Source organism: Diabrotica undecimpunctata, chromosome 2 (genome assembly GCF_040954645.1).
Source record: "Diabrotica undecimpunctata isolate CICGRU chromosome 2, icDiaUnde3, whole genome shotgun sequence".
NCBI classification, from domain to species: Eukaryota; Metazoa; Arthropoda; class Insecta; order Coleoptera; family Chrysomelidae; genus Diabrotica; species Diabrotica undecimpunctata.
Window position 1 is genome coordinate 40,322,682 of NC_092804.1, and position 24,402 is coordinate 40,347,083.

At 34.0% G+C, this 24,402-nt stretch overlaps 1 protein-coding gene across 1 annotated transcript in view; it reads left to right on the plus strand.

Annotated features, from left to right (window-relative positions):
• The window catches only part of spel1 (DNA mismatch repair protein spel1), a 90,511-nt gene that overhangs the window by 54,630 nt on the left and 11,479 nt on the right, over positions 1-24,402 (plus strand). Inside the window, exons 3-8 of the mRNA XM_072522703.1 lie at positions 1,289-1,645; positions 7,720-7,900; positions 11,775-12,006; positions 12,269-12,611; positions 18,375-18,585; positions 19,027-19,344. Of these exons, the coding sequence (XP_072378804.1) occupies positions 1,289-1,645; positions 7,720-7,900; positions 11,775-12,006; positions 12,269-12,611; positions 18,375-18,585; positions 19,027-19,344 (1,642 nt within the window). The remainder of the gene's footprint in view (positions 1-1,288; positions 1,646-7,719; positions 7,901-11,774; positions 12,007-12,268; positions 12,612-18,374; positions 18,586-19,026; positions 19,345-24,402) is intronic.

Below are 24,402 nucleotides of genomic sequence, written 5' to 3' on the forward strand. Positions count from 1 at the left end.
CGAATAGTAATGATTAGTTCTGTTTTTTTACCAACCCCAGTAGTTCTTTATTTGTAATTCTATCAGTCCATGATATTTTTAATATTATGCGGTATAACCAGAGTTCAAAAGCTTCGATTCTTTTTAAATTGCATTTTTTGAATGTCACAAGTCTCATCTCCAAATAATAATAAAATATAATATAACATCGAATGGTACGTATTTCTGAACGTTAGGATTGACTTCATTCCTATAAATGCTGATCTGGCAATGTCTATTCGCCTGTTTATTTCTGCGGTATAATCATTGGTTTCATTGCTCAAAGTTCCCAAGTTCTGATATTTTTCTACTTGAGCTACCACGTTACCATTTATTGTCAATATGTGGTGTATATTTTGTATTTTTTTTTTGTAAGTTAAAACGTTAAGCATATTAAAAATAAAATATTTCGGTGAGCACTAAATACTTTTCCAAATATGTAGTGTGTTCGTTAATTCTAGAGTAAAATCGTCGGTGGTTTTGTCATATATATTTTTGGCTACAATTTTCGCAGGATATGCCGGGGTTTCCAATGGGACAATGCCATTTGCAATTCATTTAAAAACATCTGAATATCTAAGTGATGGATTTGACCGTTACTTGATGGACATTCATTTTATCTAACAATAAAACACTGAAAACTTCTGTTTTCAACACTTCCACAAAATTTATTTTAAATTATTATCACTACAGCTGTTTCGATGAGACTGCCTTTTTCAAGTGATCTATTTTTGGCATGTGTTTACACTTTATCGTCTTCGAACTGAATAACTTGAGGAGGGGAGAACTGTTTGTCTCAATTTGTTCATTCAGAATTATGTATGTATCCTTTAATTTGTTTATTTCTATAGATTCTAATAAAGATAGCTTAAGGCCTTTATTTTGAATGTAAAGAATTTGAAATTCGTCATTAAAAGAATGATTAGGGTCTAGAAGGTGAAGTGCGTATATAGAGTCTGTTTTTCTATTATTAAAAGCCCTTTTATGTTCTGCTATACGTTTGATAAAAGTTCTACCAGTTTGACCGATGTAAGGTTTTGGTCACTCTGGCCGAAACAGCTCTAGTGATAATAATTTAAAATAAATTTTGTGGAAGTGTTGAAAACAGAAGTTTTCAGTGTTTTATTGTTAGATCTGAATATCTGTAAACGGCATAAAAGATGGTGACATTTAAATATTTTTTATACCTTATTATAGTAAATTTTATCACTTAAGTTAAACCATCCAAGTTTGCAATGAAATATTTACTTACATATTCCTTTCATTTCAGAAAGCTCCATCTACTATTCGTTTCTTCAACCGAACTGAATTCTACTCTCTCCATGGAGACGACACCGCAGTGGCCGTGGAATGTACTTGCGCCAGAGTCAAATACATGGGTATGGAGCCACAGCTCAGCTACGTCACACTCAGCAAGGGTCAGTTCGAGATATTTCTAAGAGAACTGCTTTTAGTAAGACAGTACAGGGTTGAAGTGTATGTTAAAAAGGCTACCAAAAGTAATCAATGGCAGTTGGAATATAAGGGCTCTCCTGGTAATCTGAGTCAGTTCGAAGATTTATTGTTTGAAAACACGTCCATAAAGTTCAATAATGCTGTTATGTGTTTGAAGGTTTTCGCTAATAGGGTAAGAATTATGTAGATTACCTCTTTGTCAATTTAATACGTACTTGCTTGAGTGTATTTAGTGCCTCTAATTACATCTGAAATTCTTAGATTTTAATTTCTGAATTTAACGTTTCCTTACTTTTTATATCTACTTTTGGATTCCAGTCCAACCCAAGAGGAAGAAGAAGGATCCCAGTCTTCTTTATCTATCTCTCTCTCTTGTCGTTTCCTCATTGCTGAGGATCGTGATTTCCTACAATGCGGGCTGTCAATTCTCTCCATCTCTTGCGATTTTGGGCTGCTCTCATGGACTCGGAGAACGTCTCTCCAGTGGCTTTCTGTACTTGATCTGACCATCGGATAGGTGAGCGTCCTCTGCCTCTACGTCCTTCTACGTTTCCGCATACAATTAATCTTTCTAAGTTGTCATTGTCTCTTCTCGCAATGTGGCCAAAAAACTTTAAAACATTTGCAAGACACTGAGAGGAGAGTCTGGTCTGAATGTTTAGCTCTTCGAGAATCGACTGATTGGATCTGTGCTCCGTCCACTTTATCTATACAAATTATTAAATTTTTTATTAATTTTTCTATTACCTATATACTTACTTATAATACTTGCTAACTAGTGCCACTAAATTAATTACTATTTAAATGGGAATAAGCCACAATTAGGGGTTAAAATACGTTTATTGACGTTTCAATTTCCACTTCGGAAATCGTTCTCAAAATACAAACATTAGTATATTAGTATACTAATGTTTGTATTTTGAGAACGATTTCCGAAGTGGAAATTGAAACGTCAATAAACGTATTTTAACCTCTAAATTGTGGCTTATTCCCATTTAAATAGTAATTAATTTAAAATGCCACAAGAAAATAGCTTCAGAACAAAACCAGTGCCACTATTGTTATTTTTTGAAACACTGATTTTAAACTATATCTAGAAATCACAGCAATGATTCTTTCTCGATACGAATATAAATAGTTATATACACTTGTTGGAAAATATTACTGCATCATATAATCATATACATATCTGAAAGTGTTTATAGATTTCCCAGATTTTTATGAGAGTTTGGCAATAATAAATATTAAATTCCATCGGGCAGTTACATATATTTTCAAGGTCGGGTGGAGCCTGCGTGGCTTCTGGAACACATGAATGAACTGCTGGAAGCACAAACCTTTCCTGAGCCTTGGAGGACATCGAGGTTAATACTGCTCCCCAGGGCTAGGGAAAAGTATCGCCCCATCTGTCTTCTTCCATGCATCAGTAAGCTGTATGAAAGGATGCTGTGAGTACGCATAGACGACAATTGAAAGGTCAGGTGGTTTATCTCGGAGGCAATTTGGTTTTTGTAAAGGGAAAAGCACAATTGATGCAATCGTGAGTGTACTCGAAGCAATGCGCAACAGAAGGGATGAACATCTCTGGACGGCCCTGCTGTTGTTTGATGTTAAGAATGCATTCAATACGCTGCAGTGGAACGAGGTAATGAGGGCAATGGAGGAGAGAGAATGTACTGGTTACCTGATGCATGTGGTGGCAGAGTATCTGTCCGAGAGAAGGATTATGGTGGAAAAGGGCACGATCGTGGACGTGACAGCCGGGGTACCCAGGGATCTGTCGTACAGATGGGGGTACAACCTCCTTCGCATTCGCGGATGACCTCGCTGTACTGGTAGTGGCCCGGAATGAGCCAGATCTCAAATACCGGGTTCGGAACGCAGGCCGCGTCGTAAAGAAATGGACGTCGCAGCACGCACTGTAACTTGCGGCAGAGAAAACCGAAGCCATCATTCTGAAGAGGAAAAGGAACAGACAAAGTGTTGAATTACAATGTGCGGGAGCATGTCTGACACCCAAGAAACACGTAAAGTATCTAGGAGTGACATTGCACCAGAATGGAAAATGGGGGAGCACGTGCGGGAGGTGGCCCGGAAAGCTGCGAATAGTCCGGCTGCGTTGGGGAGGGTGATGCTCAACATTAGGGGACCCAAATCCGAAAGGAGTAAGGTCCCTCACGGTGCTGTACAGTCGATCATCCTCTACGCGGCACCAGTCTGGAACGGGGCGGTAGAGATAACGGCCTATGGGAGGCTCATGACGCGAGTGGACAGAACAAGTCTGTTGCGAGTGGCATGTGCCTACAGGAATGTGTCTGCGGCAGCCTTGTGGACATCACTGGATGTGTTCCGTTGCATGTTTTTGTGGTGGTAAGAAAAGAGCTCTATGAGAAAGAGGCCCAAACCTTAATATGGCCGAGAGAAGACAGAAAAGGGAAAGGCCAATTGAAGGATGGCAAGAAGAATGGAGCAACACGGAGGATGTGGCAGAGTGGACGAAAATGCTAATTCCGAATATAAGAGATTGAGTGGACTGTGGCCACAGGCGACTGGATTATTTCCTGACGCAGGTGCTCACAGGACACGGGTATTTTAGGGCCTACCGCTCTAGGTTCGAAAAGGCTGACACAGATGAATGCCTATACTGTGGACACTCGGACACTGTGACACATACGATGTTCGATTGCAACATATGGATAGTAGAAAGGAACAGAATAGAAAGAGAAACAGGTGTGAATTTTGTTACAGTGAGAGAAATTATTGAGAGAATGATTGAAAATAAAGCAGGTTGTACTAGCATAGACAACTATATCTGTGCAGTGATATAGTTGTGTACTATATCAGTGGGTCAGACTGTGGGGAAGGAGGAAATGCCCATCTGGGGGTGATGCCGTACTAGGAGCGATGAGGGTCTTTTACGCGCTACCTGAAACGAGACAGGGAGCCTCCTTGCTGATGAATGGACTGTGGATGTGGACGAATGAAGAATGAATGAATGAAGGTAGTGCTTCGGAAGGGATGCCATCCTTAAAGCGGCCATTCCGCTTCCGGATCGCTGAATGACAGAGGAGGGTCTGATTTAGCAGGTAGGCGTTTGGCGTAGACTCAGCGACAAGAGGGCATTTTAAAGTACTCCGGGAGCTATCGCCGGGAGTACAAAGAACTAATCCTGCACTAAGGTCAGTCAGACGGCGTCCTGGACTGAGATATCTTTTGAAGACTCCAGACCCCCCTCTATAAAGACGAAAAAAAAAAGTTACATATATTTTAGAACGATTTTTTTAAATTGATTTGGATGATCAACTAGTGATTTTGCTCGTCACCATGCGATAGGGGTTCCAATCAATTGCCATCTACAGTCACTCCACTCAATTTTTCCTAACTTCCTCCTATTTAAGGCTTACGTAAACAAAATGATATTTTAGTCTGTAAAACTGTCATAACAAATAAGTTACTTTTGGAGAATCTTTGAACTTTTGCGTAAAGTCGTATTATGAAAGCGATCTACGTATAATAACCAGCGTAATTTAGACAGGTACATACATATAAACAGATTTATATGTATTATTGCAGCTTTTATATACAGTTATTGTATTAAGTGTTTTTATTTTTCTCATCGGAAATCGATGTTGGCTTCCTCTGTTTATTTACTTATATTTTTTTCTTATTATTTTCTAAAGTTATTTTGTTGAGTGATCCCATAATAATTCTACGTTAATTTTTCCGCTTTAACTTTTGGTTTTGGGTTTTGTCTTTATCTGAATTTTGCTCTTATTTTTTACAACAGCATATTATGATCGCTACCTATATCGGCTAAGTTCTAACTTCTAATAATTTGTAGTGAATGAAAAGGTATTCCTTTTTCTTTATGTGCCGTCTCCATAATTGGAGATTAGCGGTTATGGTGACAAACATTTTTCTGGCGAGCACAATTTTGTTCTTTCAATACCTATTTTCCTTCTATTTTACGCTTAATGATAAATTGAGGAATGTAGTACTTTTCGTTATATAGCAAATGACCCAAATAACCTAATTTAATCGTTCTCAATAGTTGTTTTTTATATTTAGTCTATTTAGAACTTCTTGTACACCACAATAAAATAAAAACAGCCAAAATCGAATACCTAGGTCACATCATGAGGAACAGCGTAATGCATGGATTTTTGCAACTAATTTTACACGGAAAAGTAGAAGGAAAACGACGACCAGGAAGGCGAAGGATTTCCTGGCTGAAAAATCTAAAAACACCGCACTTAAACTTACTACAAAAGTCCTAACCAAAAAAATCAATAAACTAACAACTTTATCAGATGAACAACGATGATTCAGATCCGGAAGATCCTGCGTAGACGCCGTATTTGTACTAAGACAAATCACAAAAAAGGCCATCGAATACAATAAACCAGCATATCTATGTTTTATAGACCTGACAAAGGCTTTCGATCGCATCCAAGTCGAAGACGTCTTACACCCACTGTATAAAATAAACATACCAATCAATATTATACAAACCATCGAAAACATCTACTTCCCTAATCGAATACAGGCAAAGATAAATGGAAAACTAACACAGTGTATACCAGTACAAAGCGGAGTCAGACAGGGTGACTCGTTAAGCCCACTTCTCTTTAATATAATAATGGACGAAATAATACAAGCAGTACGTAAAGATCATGGCTACAGAATGGCGAACAAAGAAATCCAAATATTATGTTATGTAGACGACGCCGCATTAATCGCCGAGACAGAAGACGAGCTCCAAAGATTAACACGCATCTTCAATACAACAGCCAAGAAATACAATATGATAATATCCGCAGAAAAAACCAAATGTATGACAACATCTAAATACCCACTACGATGTAAAATCGAAATTGATGGGAAAATAATAAAGCAGGAAGCAAGGTTTAGATATCTGGAAATAGATATAACTAGTTACGGAGATGTTGAAGAAGAAGTACGACAACAAAGCTTAAAACCAAGTAAAGCGGCGGGATCTCTTAATGACACAATCTGGAAGAACAAACACCTAAGACAAGACACAAAAACAAGAATCTATAAAGCGGCAATTAGACCTATATTAACATACACGGCGGAGACAAGACCTGACACGTCTAAAACGAGACGAATACTAGAAACAACAGAGATGAAAATACTCCGACGAATATCAGGGAAAAGTCTGTTGGATAATGAGAGAAAAGAAAACATAAGAGGAGCATGCAGTATAGAAGAGATAAATGGATGGGTGACAAAACGGAAACAGGAGTGGAACGAACACATTAGTAGGATGGCAAAGAATAGGATAGTACGAATAGCACGAGATAAATCACCAAATGGACGAAGAGGTATTGGCAGACCAATAAAAGTATGGTGCGACAATTTAAACAATTTAGGAGGCTAATATTGAATACATACAAGAAGGAAGAAGAAGAAGAAGAAGTGCTTCAACACAACAACCACAAATCTTTTCAGAGCGGCAGTGTGGAAAGTATAGATTGCCATGATGGTCGAAAACATATGAAACGTATAAGCACTACAAGAAGAACTTCTTCATTTGTTTTTTGTGCTGTCCAAGTTTCAAATTTTTAAAATTCTCCGGTCCATCGTCATTTCAAATGCATGTACGTTTCGACTCAATAGAGAACCACACATGAAACAAAACATTTTATAAGTTTTAATCCTGTTTGATATCTATATGTGTATAGCAGAGTATACCACGCATCTCTAACGAACTATTTCTAGCTTGAGCCAGTCTCGCTTTAATTTCTTGTTGTGGGTCAAGCTTGTAGGTAATCCATCAGCCAAGGTATTTATAATATTTATCTGTTTTAATATCTTCCTATTTATCATTATAGGTAAAGGCATAAGATGTCTCTTTTGGATTACCATTATCTTGGTTTTTTTTCTCGTTAATCTTCATTCCAAACTCTCGACAAGCCTCATTAAGTAGGTCTAAGACTTTCTGTAAGTTCGTGTCTGTATCAGTTAGTAGGGCAGTGTCATCTACATCTCTTATATTAGAAATTAGTTCTCCATTAATTCTTGTTCCTGTAGGGAGGTTTTCCTGGAAAAATCTTGAAAGGAGTTTTGGGTTAAAATAATTGTTATTGATATTGTACTCCTAAGTAAGAAATGAACTATTTCAACGAGAAACAGATAGTGTTGAGTATCGTACCACTCATTATGATAAATAATTTTCATTTTTTGATGTCAGTTTAAAATTTGGTAATTGCTTATATTTTTTAGTTGTTGGCGGTGGCTTGTATCAATATTTCCGAATGTAAGTTTGAAGTTTGCGAATTAACCGATAACGATACGTTCTCCGAATTGGAAAGTTTAATTGCTCAAATCGGACCCAAGGAATGTATTTTGCCGACAGGATCGACGCCCGATCTCGTTACGATAAAGAAACTTTTGGAACGAACTGGTAAGTGTACTTAATTAACAATTTTTCATTATTTATATAAATAATTTCAACATATTGGATATTAAAATAACTGCTGATAGTCTAAAAGAAAGTGTAGTGTAGCAAATGAAGACTCGAAATCAAACATAAAAAAGGAGAGGAATAAATGGTAAAATACAAGAATCAGTAAAAGAAAATTCAAGGGAAGATTATGAAAACTAATATAATGGTGACATATAAAAAGTGACAAAAAAAGAACATCTAGTGATACTTAATTTTTTACAATAATTTTTTGTAACCATGTCACATAACTATTCTTCAGAGGCGAAGAGAAGAAATTATTAAAACCGCAAAGAATAGAGAAATGGCTTACTTCGGCCACATTATCCGTAATAATAAATACCGCCTTGTACAGTTGATTCTACAAGGTAATATTGGGGGAAGACAGGCCTTGGACGAAGACGTATATGCTGGCTGGCGATGTATTTCGAGCTGCTATGAGTAGAAGCAGATAGGTCAATGTGGTCGCCAACATCACTAGAAGATAATTACTATTTTCGTATTGAATAAGCCACAATATAAGTTTAAAATAAGTTTATTTTTGACGTTTAGATTTCCACTTCGGAAATCATTTTCAAAATACAAACACTACAAACTGCAGTGGTGAAAAAAAAACTAAAAGTAAAAAAAATATTTTTTTGTATACCTTAAAATCTTCTTAACAATATTTAAAAAAATATATAACCAAAAATATAATAGTTTTTGTTTTGAAACTATTTAAAAAATGTTAAACGTAAAAACGAACACATTAGTAGAATGGCAGAAGATAGGATAGTACGAATAACACGAGATAAGTCACTAAATGGACGAAGAAGTATTGGCAGACCAAGAAAAAGATCGTGCGATAATTTAAACAATTTAGGAGGTTAATATTGAAGAAGAAACAGGCTTTAAAGCCTACATACAAGAAGGAAGAAGAAGAAGAAGAAGTTTTAAATATCCTAAAGTTAAACAGAAAACAAATTTGTATTCTTGTAAGGAAGATGTGAAGCGTTTTTTAAATTTAAAATAATACACAGGGTGTTTCATTTACAAAATATCTTTGATGTTTCATGGAGGACCCTGTATATTTGTAAATAATTTTAAAATCTGAAGCTTATAGCTACCATCTATTTTTGTAAGTAACTTTTTTTAGTAACGTCTCTAATAACAGATATAACGGACTTTCACAAAATTTGATCACTCTACAACTCTTCATGTTGTGATTCCATCCGTGATTCAAGTACACTCCAATTAAGATTTTATAAATATTTAATATTCTCTATCGGAGTATAATTTAACATGTGTCTAAAACCACCAATAATCATATTTTGGAATGTAATTGGTCCAAACTACCACCTGTTCCTTTTTATATTTAATTAGTTTATGATTCGCAAAAAAAATAAAATTATTTTTATTTGACAAACTTTTAATAGTCTGTTTAATCAATATAAATTATAGTTGTTTAAATTGGCTCATCATTTTTTTTTGCAAATTATCTGTATTGTCTAATAAGATTTGCAAGCAAAAGTACACCAGCTTTAGTGTCGAAAATAAAGAAAATTTTACGTCGTCGACCGATCCTTAATTAACATAATATAATTACCACGATATAAAAAGAACACTGAAAGCCATTGAAATTTTTCTAACTACTGGAAATTAGCGGAATATTTTAATATTTTACATCTATTGACACACATACAAGTACCAATTGTAAAATATAAAATCCGATCAAATATTACACTCTCTCTTTGTAGATGTGTATGATCTGTATCTCTGGTCATTTCTTTTAATTCTTCTACTTTTTCTTGTATGATGAGTCTCCCCGTGTTTTCTGTCTGATCTCATAAAATTTCCAAAGTATTGTAGTTGTTGAAGATTCGCATCCGTATGTCAGTATATGGAATATTCAGCAGTTAATCAATCTCATTTTTAGAGTTTCTTAAATTTGGGGATCCTTCCATATTTTGACCATCTTTCCTACGGCGATCTTTGCTATATCAGATGTACGTTTTATCTTATCCTGTAGTGACCATCTATTTGTGATCAATGATCCCAGATACAAGTACAATGGTACGTCGATATACTAGTTCCCTAATATACGAGTATTTTGAGATACCAGCCGCAGAGCGAGTGATATTTTTCTTTCAGATGAGAGCAAGCTTTGAGATACGAAGAATCGAATACTACACCACTGCACACGACCCCAACATACGCTCCAAATGTTTAATTGATAAGTTGGGTTCGTGCTTTTTGCTTTTTCGACATTCACAAAACGTTATATAACCATGAAGGATAATGGAAGGATCAATAAAGGATAGATTAACTCTAGCACTTTGCGCAATGCTACTGCAAAATCATGCCTCTGCTTGTATACCATTCGGAAAATCCCGTAAAAAAAAGAGCCGTTAAGTCACATAAGATTTTAAAACAAAAACTGCAAGTTATGTAGATCAGCAGAAAATTCTTTGTGAAGTGGATACTCAAATACATCAGCAGTCATTTCTTCATGGTAGTCGTTCGTAGAATTTCAAATAAAATGTAGCAAGCCTCCATCAACAAATCCTTTATCTCCTCCAATATGAGTGATAATAATTAAACAACGACCTTTACCATTTGGAAATTTTAAGCCCGTAGACAAACCTTCTGTAAATGCCTGACGAGTATTTGCAACCAGTTTATTTTGCCAAACTTTTTTTTACAAAATGCCGTTCATTTATCCATGTTTCATCTAAATAAAAAATATTTTTGCCTTCTCCTCCTCAATTTTCGAGTTTTCCGTAAATATTGCCTCCTCCAACAAACAATTTCTTCCTTCTCATAAAAAATTCTAATTCACGTAAGTTTTTACACAATTTATCTCTTTTAATGTTTGGCTTAAAAGATTCGTTTTCATTAATGTCTACTAAAAGTTTATCTAAAGTAGCAATCTTGTTTGTAAATAAAATAAATGACCTTTTCTTCGAATCGATTGTTGCACAGTATCGTCTATATGAATAAGTTTTCTTCCTGTTGACGTTTTAGGTGCTTCTGTAATACTTACACTCTTTCGTTGCTTTAAAAGTCCAACTCCAACTCCGGTCAGATCTGAACACTTAGAAACTATACTCGGAACAGTACTTATAAAATGTTCATATATAAGAGCATCATGTACATTTCACACTAAAGTTTTCATTGTCACTGTTAAATGATACTTTAATTTCATAGAAGTAAAATTATACGTTTGTGACATTTTAACTACACAAGTTCGCTTATTATTAATATCGCTTTTTATTATAGAACTAAAAATTCTGCGTGTTATAATCACAGGACTTTACAAACACAACGTGTTATTCTAACTTAAACGATTCACAATCTGCAAAATACGTTCTGCCGTTTCGAAATTTTAATTCTTTCTAAGAAAGTTAATGGCTCAAAAATTGACCCTCTCCTTTTTGGAAATTGTAAATATTTTGTACCTCTAGGGATTACGTACTTATATCATTTGTTAATTAAAATGTACAAAATTTAAGACAAGAATTGAAATAAATTGGTATGTTTAAAAGTTTTAGGTAAAAACCAAACATTTTCAGAACAATGCTGAATATTTTATTTTAGAAAATCTCCGTCACTGTTTTGTAATGTTATATTGGGTTTTATCTCACGTGCAATAAAATTTGTGCTACCAATTATTTTCAAATGTAATATAGAGATTGTTTCTCTGGGAAAATCCATGCATAAAAGCGAAAGTAATATACAGAACACAGCAAAGTTGAATTAACTTAACAAAATAATAGTGTAATTTTATTGTATTGCATACATATATTTGGGTTTGAGGTCGGAAATTTATAAATAAAGAAATACACTACGTTTTCAGGAATTATGGTATCTCAAGTCAAGAATACAGATTTCACCGACGAAGATCTGGGACAAGACTTAAACCGGCTTTTGTACTTTGCCGAAGGCCAACAGAGAAACGCTTTTTCTTTCCACGAAACAAACCTTAAAAATGCTATGTGTTGTCTACAGGCGGGTATCAAATTTTTCGAGATTAGTCAAGATGAAAAGAATTTCAATCAGTTTAAGATTAGTACGTTGGATACCAAGAGGTAAGTAAAGCATCGCCAATTGTTTTTTGTGTGTCCTATTTTGTGTGCTTATTTTATTTTCTTTAAATTTGTGTTTTAAAGAAAGCAACTAAGTATGTCTCAAAAGTGGATTATATTTATATTTGTTTTAAATTGCTTGAATGGGAGTCATTAACCATACAAAAGAAGGAACGCTTATTCCATGGCCTATCTCAATTACGATTTTTTTTTTCGATGGCTCGTTACAATACTACAAATTGTTATGGACAATTTTTGTTAATAGGTTTGTTAGAATCGACAATGCAGCTCTATACGCTCTGAACGTATTGCCCAAACCCACACCTGGTAGCAACAAGATCAGTAAATCAACAAACACTTCATGTTTAAAGGGACTTTTGGATCACTGTATCACCGCACAAGGTAGCAGGTTACTGGAACAGTGGATAAAGCAACCGCTAAAAGATTATCTGGCTATTAATGAACGACTAGAAATTGTAGAGACGATTGCGAAGAATTCCGATGTCCGAACGCAGTTGACAAAGGATTGGCTACCCCGAGTAACTGATTTGATACCTTTGTCGAGGAAAGTTGCATCAAAGAAAGCAAGGCTTCAGGATTGTTACAAGGTAAAGTATTGTACTTTATGTCGAAATGAGTTTTTAACCTTTACTAATATAATTTAGAATTCATAATCTATGAGTAGCATACTCATCATAAGTAAATCAAACATGTCTAACCAATACGCTTATTATTGCCCGCTTTTATTTACAGTTTTAAATTAATCTTAATTCTTTTAATTAATTTAATTCTTTATTTTAAATAAAGAAGAAGAATGGGGAAAATTTAAAAATGCGATGATAAAAACAGCTAAATCAATATGTGGAACCACAAGAAATAACAACAGAGGGAAACGAACATCTTGGTGGAACGATGAAGTGAAAAGAGAAATAAAAGAAAAGAAGAAATTATGGAAAGAATACATCCAAGACAAAACACAACAAAAATATGAAAATTATAAGAGACAAAGAACAAAAGTTAAAGAGATAGTTAAGAAAGAGAAAAAGAAAAGTTGGGAAAAATTCGGGGAAAAAATGGAAGAAAACAGCACAGAAAACGTAAAATTATTTTACAGAACACTGAAAAACCTAAGAAGCAACAAAGAAACGAAACTGAAACAAATAATGAACAAGGAAGGAACAATAATAAACGACGATAAGACAATAATGGAAAGATGGAGGGAACATTTTCAGCTGATACTGAATGGAAATCAAGCGAATACAATGGAGAAGGAAAGCCACAACAGGAGAATATCCATGAGAAATACGGAAAATCCAGAAACTATAGAAAGAGAAGAACTGGAAGAAGCAATAAGAAAGATAAAGATTGGAAAAGCAGCAGGAAGCGATGAAGTAGCACCAGAAATGATGAAATATATAGGAGTAAAAGCAAAAGAAAAATTGTTATACATATATAACCTAATATGGAAGAGAAAAGTAATACCCAGAGAATGGACAAATGCAGTAATTATACCTATATACAAGAAAGGAAACACAAGAGACTGTAGGAACTATAGAGGTATATCACTACTATGTGTAGCAGCAAAAGTATACGAAACCATAATAGAAAGGAAAATTAGAAAAGAAATAGAACATAAATTAGAGGATGTACAAAGTGGATTCAGGAAAGGACACAACACACACGACCATATATTCACCATGCAACAAGTAATAGAAAAAGCCTTAAAGAAAAATAAAGAAGTACATCTGAGCTTTATAAACATGGAAAAAGCATTCGACTCAGTCAAAAGAAAAGATATATGGGAAAGCCTAAAGAAGAAACAAGTAAGTGAAGAACTGATAGAAGCAACAAAGAGTATATACATGAAAACAACAAATACAGTAAGAATGTTAAATATACAGTCAGAACCATTCGAAACAACCCAAGGAGTTAGACAAGGAGGAAGCCTCAGCCCAGTACTATTCATAAATGTAATAGATGAGATAGTGAAAGAATGTAAGAAAACATTCAAGAAATACTGCATCGGTTGGAACAGAATGCAAATGATAAATGCTGAGATGTGTATATTTGCAGACGACATAGTATTAATTGCGGAAACTGCAGAAAAACTGAAATACAACTTAGAGAAATGGAACCTAGAAGCAAGCAAATACAACTTAAACGTAAACAAAGAGAAGACTCAAATAATGAAAATATCAAGGAAACAAGGGACGGAAGATCAAATAGAAGTAATGATAGACCAACAAAAAATAATACAGACAAATTCATACAAATACTTAGGAACAGTAATCAACAACAAAGGAGACATCGAGGATGATCTTAACAACAGAATGGAAAACACAGGAAAACTATTCCAAGCACTAAATAGAGGATTCCTTAATAACAAAGAAATATCAACAAAGACCAAGATGACAATATACAAAACAATATATAGACCTACAGTGACATATGGAGCAGAAAATTGGATATTAAACAAAAGACATCAGAGCAGAATTCAGGCAGCAGAGATGAAATACCTCAGAAGAACGATAGGAGTAAAAGAACTGATAGAATCAGAAATGAAGAAATAAGAGAAAGACTCAAAATCAAACCGATACTCGAGTCAATCAAAGAGAAAAAATTATCATGGTTCGGACATCTAACCCGGATGGACAATAATAGACAAGTTAAAAGAGTGTGGGACGCCAAACAAATAGGGAAGAACAGAAGAGGAAGACCCATTAAAGAATGGAACAGTGACATCTCGCAGATACTGCAGAGTAAGGGTAAGACTTGGCAGGAAGCAACACAGATGGCATCCAATAGGAAGGAATGGAGAAAGTTCGTTAAGAGCTAGGACACCTCAGAAGACTGTCAAATATTGTAATGTAATGAATTGTATTTTAAACGGCCCAACACCGAAAGGTACAAATGAGTCTACTGATTAAGTAAGTAAGTAAGTAAGTTTAAATTAATCAGTCAATTGCAGTGTTTTATTAATGAAAAAGTGACAATTCCTCAAATTTGTTTGCTTAATTACTTTCCATTATAAATACAGAGTGCTTCCAATTTCAAAGATATGATCCAATAAACTTGAAAATCGTACTAAAACAAGATTGTCGAACAGCAACTGCCGTCGTGAAGCGTTCGCATTCAAAACCTGTTTAAGTGGTAATTGCTACTTGTCGTTTCGCGTTATTTTGAAACTGGGAGTCTGATTTTGCGGTTGGGTCATTGATATGAACAATTTGTTCATGTCGCTGAAACACATTGATATCTTTAAGCTGCAACTAAGCTAATATTAACTGGCCGAATTGTTCATACATTTACACACTAACTCCGTGAGGTCTTGGTACATACCATAACTTAAAAGTATGTGAGCAAACTGAAAAATAGACTACAAGATGATGACTTGCATGCCAGACGTTCATTGAGTGTTCCCATGGTACGTATGATAATCATGGATTATGGTTAAGATGGAACAACATGTGCACTAGATCATGTGATTTGTCTATGTCCTGATTCAATAGTCTTGGACAAGAAAGACCTAGACACGTACATAAAGTTGAACTACCTCTTTCATATGATGGTCTACAATTTGTGATACGTGCTGAAATAATTTGTCATCATCGAACTGTTCTCGTTTTTGTGGAAAGTACTTTGAATTAGTTTCATTGTATTGACAGTATAGAACGTGTCAACCTTCCATGTGACACTGCTGGTGTCTTGATTTACATTATATGTGGGCTAATGCAAGGCACATACTGCGGCAATTTAAAATATTGCTTTGATAATTTGGATATTATCCTTCTGTCACGAGCAGCATGGTATTCTTGCCTTTGTAATTTACAAGGGTATGCTTAAAAATTACTTGTTGGCAAATTCTTGTCTTGCATTATCTTCTGACCATTCTCCTGTTTATAATCACAGTCGGCACCGACATAATACAAAAAGAAACAGCTCCAAGGTTAGGCAAAAAAGACACAAATTGGAATAATTTTCGTGAATATCTGGATACTTTTTAGAATCTACATATTTCTCTAAAAGGGATGCTGTATCTCACCAACCTTATTCAAGATATATGTTGCAGCGGCATTGGAAAGATGGAAAAGAAAGGTACATAGGATGGGTATAGAGCTTAGCAATGAATGTATATATACACTCCAGTTTGCTGATGACCAGGTAGTGCTAGCGACCGACAGGGAAGACATGCAGTACATGCTAAGAAAACTGATAGAAGAATATCACGACTGGGAAATGAATGTCAATACAACAAAAACCAAATATCTTTGTATTGGAAACGAGTCAGATAACATAGACCTCGAAAACGGACAACATATTTCCTGCTGTCAGAGCTATGACTACTTGGGTGTTGCCTTTGACAATACAGGAACTGGTACACGGGAAATAGAAAAACGAATCACTCAAGCAAAGAAAGTCTTAGGATGTCTCAATGGTATACTGTGGAGTAAAGAGATAACGAAAGGAAGGAAATTTAATATATATGAGACCATGATTAAAACTACTCTTCTTTATGGCGCTGAAACATGGAGAATTAGTGAAAAGAACAAAAAGCGAATAGAAGCAGTAGAGATGGATGCAATGAGAAGATCTTTAGGTATTTCCAGACGAGACCGAATCAGACATGATGTAATAAAACAACGTATGGGAATAGAAGGAAATATAACTCAAGATATAGAGAAGAAACAATTAAGGTGGTATGGGCATGTTCAACGGATGCCAGCATCAAGACTCCCCAAAAAAGTAATAGAATGGCAACCGATACGTCGACGGAAAAGAGGAAGACCCAGATTAGAATGGCAACACGGCGTAAACAAGTCCATGAGCGAAAGAAATTTAACAACAAACGACTGCGAAGATAGGAAGAGATGGTGTTTAGGTATCGGACAACGTCGAAAGACGTTCTAAACCGATGTGTATATATTTCTCTAAAAACCAATGTTGATATAGACAACACGGCGAAACATTTTACAAGATTCGTTCAGAATGCAATATTAGACACAACTCCAAGCGAAGAATCAACTAGCACACTTCAAAAAGTGTCTTCGTTAATAAAATAAAAAATCACCAAGAAATAGCACTACTTAATAACAATAAAAACAATGAAATGTAATACTAATTCAGAGACAATTGCTTTAGAAGCTACTGACCATAATTTATGGAAAGCTGTAAAAAAAAATTAAATAGATCTCAATTAACAAATCGTCCTTAACGATTTTGAATGACGCTAGGCCCATACCAGCTTCTTAATATTGTTCGGAAGCAATTTTCTTGTGGCATATTAATACAATCTACTATTTTTATTAGTAATAAGCCACAATTTTATTTTAAAATAAGTTCATTTTGTTTTCGATGTTCACTTCGAGTTAGAGAACGATTTTCGAAATGGAGATCGTATTGGAAAATTGTATTAAGATGCCAAAAAAAATTGCTTTAGAACAACATTAAGAAACTCTCATATTCCTACCCCAGGTGGCCACTGGGCAATAACTAATGATGATAAGGCTAATATATTTGCAGAGCATTTAGAAAAAGTCTTCTAACCTTATCCCGCTGAAAAAAGTTTGACTTTGGAACACAGTTGAAGCGTATCTGCAACTGGAACTACCTCTTCAAAATTTGGCAGTTAACCATGCCACAAGATCCATACATAAGTTAAATTTTAAAAAATCTTCAGGATACGACTTAATTAGTGCTAAAATTCTGAAAGAACTTTCATATATGGGTTGAGGTATTTGGCAGAAATATATAATGCGGTTTTAAGGACGGGTTACTTACTGCGTCTGTGGAAAGTAGCCCAAATTATATCTACATCCCTAAACCAGGAAAATCTGCCGAGAAAATAAAATCCCACTCCTTCTCCTGCTGAGAAAATAGAACCTTTTTTTCGGCAAATCGATTAATACCTAATCGTCAATTTGGATTTAGAGCGAAACATACCTCCATTGAACAAGTCCATTTTCCCAAATTTAAAAAGATTTTAATCTAAAGTACTCAGGATTATTGTACACGCTCTAACCAATCAAATATTGCTCGTGATCTTCAAATGAAATCCGTTAAAGAAGAAATATCCCATTTTTCTTGGAAGTATGATGGACATATAGAAAATCGCCCCAACGCATTGGCGGCTCAACATATAATGAGACTTCCCGTGCAGCGAAAGCATAGAAGACATCTTCTATGTGATCTGCCTGCTACATTTTAGAATAATAGTACTAATTTTGTAATGTACTGTAGTGCTGTGTAGTAGTTAGGTTCACTAAACCCAACCGTATTTAATTTAACTAAAAGGAACTGTGCTGGACAGTTTTGCAGTATATGCGTATGTAAATTACAAATCTCAGATTTTTTATTTGCTTTTTACCTTGTAGGTATATCAAGTTGTGAGCACCGTGCCATCAATCATAAAAGTACTTAAAGAAACTAATAATAAGTTTGTAAAAGACATGCTAGTTGATCCGTTGGCAGAAATAATTTCAGAAATGGAAAATTATCAAAGCATGATAGAACAGACTCTAGATTTCAGTTTGGTTGAAAGAGCTGAGTTCCTTATAAGAAGTTCGTACGACGAAAGTTTAACAGGTAAGTTCACGATATCGTTAAATATAAAGGGACAAAAATATATAATAATTTTATCTCCTTAAAGAACTGTTAAAAGTAACACAACAGATAAATAACGTAATACACGAACCGTTTATGATTTTAACAGATATTTTTTAGATGCAATTAATTAAACCACAATTAACTGTAACGAAAATTACATTTTTTACGTATTGATTCGGAAATCGTTTTAAGAAATTGTGAAAATGTTCTTTATTCTATAAACGTTTATGATGGGCGGAAGGAGACAATACAAATTTGACAGTTGACTTACTTGCTCTCGGTCTTATAGGCATCAGCCATGTTTGCGCTTTTGGAGCTGTAAATTCTGAGAGGTGTTGTTGTACCCTCTAATTGAAATCTAGTTAGCTAAATAAATTAAAGTTTGCAAGTTTATTAAACTATTAATAATTATTTTTTTAGAATTACACGAGGAAAAAGAAAAAATCCAGGCCAAGATGCATAGAGTTTGGGAAAACGTTGCGGATGAGTTAGGCTTGGAGAAAGGTAAAGGTGTCAAACTAGAGTCGACCGAACAACTCGGCTACTTCTTGAGAGTTACTTTGAAAGATGAAAAAATTCTGAGAAAACACAAAGAGTTTAAAACACTTGGAGTGATTAAAGGTGGTTGCAGGTTCACTAACGACAGATTAACTAGTTTAAATGACAAGTATCAAAATGTCAATGAAGAGTACAAAGAACGACAGAAGGATATCGTAAAAGAAGTTGTTGACGTTGCAGGTTAGTGGCAAATATATTATAATATAATTTACATACTGTAAACTATTTAACATTTAAACTTTCTGATTTTTTCAGTTAAAACTGAAGTTACGTCACAACTGATAATGGAGATCTTTCACAATTGAGGGATATCTCATCATTTTCGTTTTTATCAATTAACATTTTTACCCCTTAATGTGTGAGAAACCGTGTAGGATCTTAACATTTTAATACAATTATGTATACCTTCATCAGGACAACGATGACCGATGGCCTTTTTCCTATATCGCCTGTTCGTGTCGAAACTTAATTAAGACTAGTCGTATTTGTGCCGTTCACTGTCAGCTGTCTCCCCATCTTTTAAAGGGTGTCCCTGTTGGTCTAGTGTCTATTAGTTTTAATTCTACTATTGCTATTCTATTTCTATTATATATAATATACTATTCGGACTAGTCTCTCTTTATCCATTCGTATGACATTCTGGTTTAACTCCTCTCTTCTCTGCCTACCCTCCGTACAATATTTCCTGTATCCTGTAATTTCCAGATCTCTTAGTTGTTTATTTAGTATTCTGTCTTTAAATGTTTTTCCAGTTATTGTTCTCAAAGTTCTGAGGACCTAAGTATTTTTTTCTGTTTTTGTTGTATCTACTCTTGTTTCTATCGAGAGCAGATAATTTTGTCCTAACACATGATTTATAACAACGTTAGAAATTCTAGGATTTCCTACTTGGCAAAACTAAATCCAAATTTTTACCACTGCGCTTTCTACAAATTGCAAAGCAGATAGATTGATGAATTAGTCGACAAGGAAATCTATAATTTGCCTTCCACGTGTCGTTCATCACGGCAAAATTTCTTCGTGAGTTAGTTTTTAGTATTCGAAAGAGTTTCTAGTATTCAGAGCGTCATATGCAGAGGCTCTAATTTATACTATACAGTATATATAGAAAAAGTATATCGTTAGTATTACAAAAGTAGTGAGAGATACTATAAATAGCATTATGTTTGCACTTAATAGAGAGAGATCAAAATTATATTTTCCTCTAGTCTCCCGATTGAAACCCGAATGTTTCAGATCGAATTTAACACTGTTTAAAATAACGTCTTGCATTGCCAGGTGTACGATAATTATCGTTTTATACATTTTTCGCAACGTAAGATGATAGCATGTATACCATAATAGTAAAATATACGATATTTTCAGCTTATGATTATTATGAGCACCCTCTTTATGTTTTTATCTCGAGTATCTCGTGTAACATATACAAACCTTGAAATGAAAACAAACATTTTCTTGACGCTAAACTTCAACATCTTAACGCAACATAAACAAATTTAAATTGAAATTTATGGATAAATTGGAATGGAAGCTTTTTTACCCATTTTTGGAATGGGTTTTACCAAAATTTTTGAAATTAAATAAATTTTTCCAAAGTGATTATCACAAATTTGCACACCGAAATTATCACAGTGTAGAAAGGTCTATTGCTTACTTACATGGATCCACAATATGTGAGACAAACTAATGTTCAAACAATTGATCCTCAAGATATTACAAAATTTGTCAACATTAACAACATGTATCTAGGAATTGAGGTGACGCAAAATATTAATCATTCTTCTTCTTCTTATTATTTTTTTGGGCTATGTCTTAGACAAAATATTAATCATTTAGACGATAAATTGAAATATGATTTATGAAATAAAAAAGAAAAGATTATGCAGATCCAGTCATGGGCAAGATATACTTTCTAAATAGAAATAGCTTTAACACGTTGCATGCTAATCACGCCTATGAGCGTCAAGATATCGCTTCAGTCATATGCTGATGACGCACATGTGAGTTTTCAAGATACCTATGTTTTGTATTGTCTAGCATAAATACCCTTGTGTATAGAAGTTTACTTTTTGGAAAAGTTTGTAGAGAAAACTATCTGTTAACCTATTTATCAAGCAGTTCTCAAAAACATTTTCTACCTTTCCTTCTACTACCAATAGTTCCATAGTTCCCGTTCTTATGGCTGAAGTAATTTAGGTATTCTCGGTTTACTTTTTTTATTAGCCTGTCGTTTATATGAAGCTGTTCCAGAAGTGACAGGTTGGTCCTGTGTTTTGTCCAGAATACTTCCTCCACAAAAGCGCAGACCGGCCACGGCATTTTTATATACATAATGACAAATACTCTGTCTATGTCCTTTATTATTTCTTTTTCTCCTTTTAGAATGTTTCCATTACCTTCTTCAATTTTACTTATATTTTTCTTTTTCTCATTTTAGAATGTTTCCATTACCTTCTTCAATTTCACTTGTGTTTCGGTAATTTCTTCTCGGGTGCCGTATTGAATCAAATTATTTTCGATTTGCTTCGTAAATTGGGGTTAAAAAATAATATTGTTTCTGGTAAAATTATTAAAAAAAAAAAGCAGTAGAAATTTCAAGTGAACTAAGCATTGATATGAAGGCTTCTAGTTCTTCTAGGCTTGAGAAATTTTGAAAGCGACAAAATAGTTGCTTCAAATTTGTATATGACAAAACAGCTGCTGAAAATTACTTAGTGGTTTCTGATTGAAAGGAAAAACTGCTCAATTTATTGAAGCGATACTCACCGCTAGATATTTTAACGCAGATGAGTCGGGATTATTTTTATTTCGACGAAAGCATTATCTAACATAACTTATGCCCTAAGAGAAGCAATGAGCACTGCAAGTAAGGCTTCCAAAGATGGACTCACAATAATTCTGTTTTGCACCAACACTATAAAAATAAAAAACAAAGAAAAGACACCGGTAATCAAAAAAGAAAATCTTTTCTCCAAGTACAAAAACTAATTCATAAAATTATTTAAATTTAGATTCTGTATTATTTTGCCATATCAAATTTATTAAATTAATATATTTCCTAAATTTAAATTAACCTTATTCTATTTTTTGCTATTAGACTTTTTTATTTTGGATTTATATTATTAGAAAAGATAATGCTGATTATCACAGTCAACAACCGAAATCCGTATCTATCTATTACAATAATTGTATTATTTTATTTATTTATTAAAACCTATTACAGAATTCCGTACCTACATAATAGGTTGCCATGCTTTTTAGTTGTCAAACTATCAAACTATTGACGTTTGTTAAAATAAATGCAAATAATAATTCACATTGTAAAAGATCGAAGATTCGTGTGGTCAAATGAATGCAAATAATTCGAACTGTAAAAGATCACAATATAGTACTGATCAATTATATAATATATTAAATAATAATTCATCTAGTGAAGATGAATTCAGTGAATCCAATAATAGTGTAGTTCTGTCAGATGAAGACACAGGTATGTTTATTATAAAGTACAGATATGATTCCAATACGAGATTTGAGAAATGAATTCAAAATTATATCATAACTTCATTTGTATACATGTTTTGAAATGTTTATTTCTAATATCAACCTTTTAGAATATTATCAACAGAATTATTTTGCAGCATTATATTTTCTTGTACAATTGCTTTATTTTCTTTTTTTAGATTTTGAAGAAGAAAATGATTATTCTGGATTGCAAAATTTTAATTTTACCAAATCTTCTGGGTTATTAGTAGATATTCCAGGGACTGGTCTTCCATATGATTTTTTTTGCCTTCTTTGTAGAAGATATTTTTTTTGAGATGATAGTGCAGGAAACAAATGTTTATGCCGAATCGTTATTTTTATCCGGTGTTGCAACATTCACGTATAACTCTATGGGAACATGGAAAACCAATAGAATCCAGGACTACTGGAATACCGATCCTCTTTTTCAATTGAAATGTTTCCATAATAATATGAGCCGAGATCGTTACTTGCTTATTTTGAGATGTTTACATTTTGCCCGAAATCCAGAAGAGGGTACAATAGAAGATAAAATCTATAAAATTAAACCAGTTTTAAATTACTTCAATAATATAATGGCTGAAATATATCAACCAGGAAAAAATCTATCCCTTGATGAAAGTATGGTGTTGTGGCATGGTAGATTATCTTTTCGAATATATATGAAAAGCAAACGTCACAAATACGGACTTAAATTGTATGTGTTGACAGAACCCAACGGCTTAGCGCTTCGTATGAAATTATATACAGGACGTTATGACTCTACAGGTGGAAAAGGCCACTCTGAAAAAGTAGTTTTAGAACTAATGCGAGATAAACTTAACGTTGGGCATTCTCTTTTTATAGATAATTTTTATGGAAGTGTTGATTTAGCAAAAACGCTTTTACAAAACAATACTTTCTGCACAGGAACTTTAATTTCCAAGAGAAAAGGTAACCCTAAAAAAGTTTTAGAAGCTAAACTAGCACAAGGACAGACAGTAGGGCAATACAAAGATGGCATTTTAGTAGGAAAGTGGAGAGATAAAAGAGAAGTTATGTACATATCCACGGAATTTAAAAATGATCTTATCGAAACTGAAAACAAAATAAACCAAATAAAAATAAAACCCCTAGCTATATCCAAATATAATGAGTTTATGAGTGGTGTTGATCGCAAAGATCAAATGCTCGCTTACTATCCATGTGAGCGAAAGACGCTCAGATGGTATAAAAAAATAGGTATTCACATATTTCAAGTTTTGTTGTTAAATTCCTATTATTTGTACAAAAGTTATACTCCGTACACTGGTAGAAAAATGAATTTATATGAATATCGTTTAGAAATTATCAGACATCTTTTAAAAAATTCTGAAACAGTATTGGTTACTCCAGTGTACAAACAACAACAAACAACAGACAAGCACAACATTTCAAAAATTTTAAATGTTGATACTAAAGGTCGGATAAAGAGAAAAAGATGTAAGGTATGTTCAAAGAATAATTTAAGAAAAGACACGATATTTGAGTGCAGCTTCTGTCCTGAAAAACCTGGCCTTTGTGTTGGAAATTGTTTTGTACAGTATCATAATGATAATAATTTGTAATTATTAATATTATTATTGTAATATGTTTTCTATTAAAATTTCCAGTAAATGTTTCTTTTGACAATAATGACTTTCTGCAATTTAAAAATCAAAGACGCACATGTGAGTCACTTAGCATATGGATGAAACA